Source organism: Penaeus monodon, chromosome 30 (genome assembly GCF_015228065.2).
Source record: "Penaeus monodon isolate SGIC_2016 chromosome 30, NSTDA_Pmon_1, whole genome shotgun sequence".
NCBI lineage: Eukaryota > Metazoa > Arthropoda > Malacostraca > Decapoda > Penaeidae > Penaeus > Penaeus monodon.
This window is the reverse complement of record NC_051415.1, coordinates 3,849,171-3,849,738: the sequence shown is the minus strand read 5'-3', so window position 1 is coordinate 3,849,738 and position 568 is coordinate 3,849,171. Positions and strand designations below refer to the sequence as shown.

The following is a 568-nucleotide window of genomic DNA, read 5'->3' as shown; positions in this document are numbered from 1 at the left end:
AACTCTTAATGGACAATACACAGCATTTGTTATCATGAATTATGACCATTACTCTAAGCAAAAGATGATAGAAGAATTTTCATCACTGTGTTTTTCTATGTTAATGGCAGAAGTAATTTTACATGCTATTTTTTTTAGTTTCATTAATACAGACTTTTGTATCTCAATTCGTTTACCCTCCTGTATGCACATGAAGCTCTGAATTAACCCACTCATTAGAGAATAAAACACTCTGAGTACTGTTTCTTGTCCTTAATAATAATGTAGTAGTTGATTATATTTGCATCATTCCTGTTGCCAATACTTCATCCATTGCATATACTCATCCATGACAAACAGGAGGAACTGGCCAGCCTCAGACAGCGAGATGAGAAAAGCCGATCTGAATGGCGAGAGCAGTTCATGAAGGAGCAGAGCGAGGCGAAGAGTCAGTCGGATAGAGAGCTGCGGGAAAGGTTGAAGCGGCAACGCGACAAGGAGATCGAGCGCGCGATCAAGGAGATTCAGCAGGAGACGAGCAATCGGGAGAATGAGGAGCACCGAGCGTATGAAGCGAAGATGAAGTTAG

General features: G+C 41.2%; 1 protein-coding gene across 1 annotated transcript in view; it reads left to right on the top strand.

Annotated features, from left to right (window-relative positions):
- The window catches only part of LOC119592469 (centrosomal protein of 131 kDa-like), a gene marked incomplete at its 5' end in the record, with an annotated part of 15,133 nt that overhangs the window by 11,298 nt on the left and 3,267 nt on the right, over positions 1–568 (top strand). Inside the window, 1 exon segment of the mRNA XM_037941294.1 lies at positions 340–563. Within this exon segment, the coding sequence (XP_037797222.1) occupies positions 340–563 (224 nt within the window).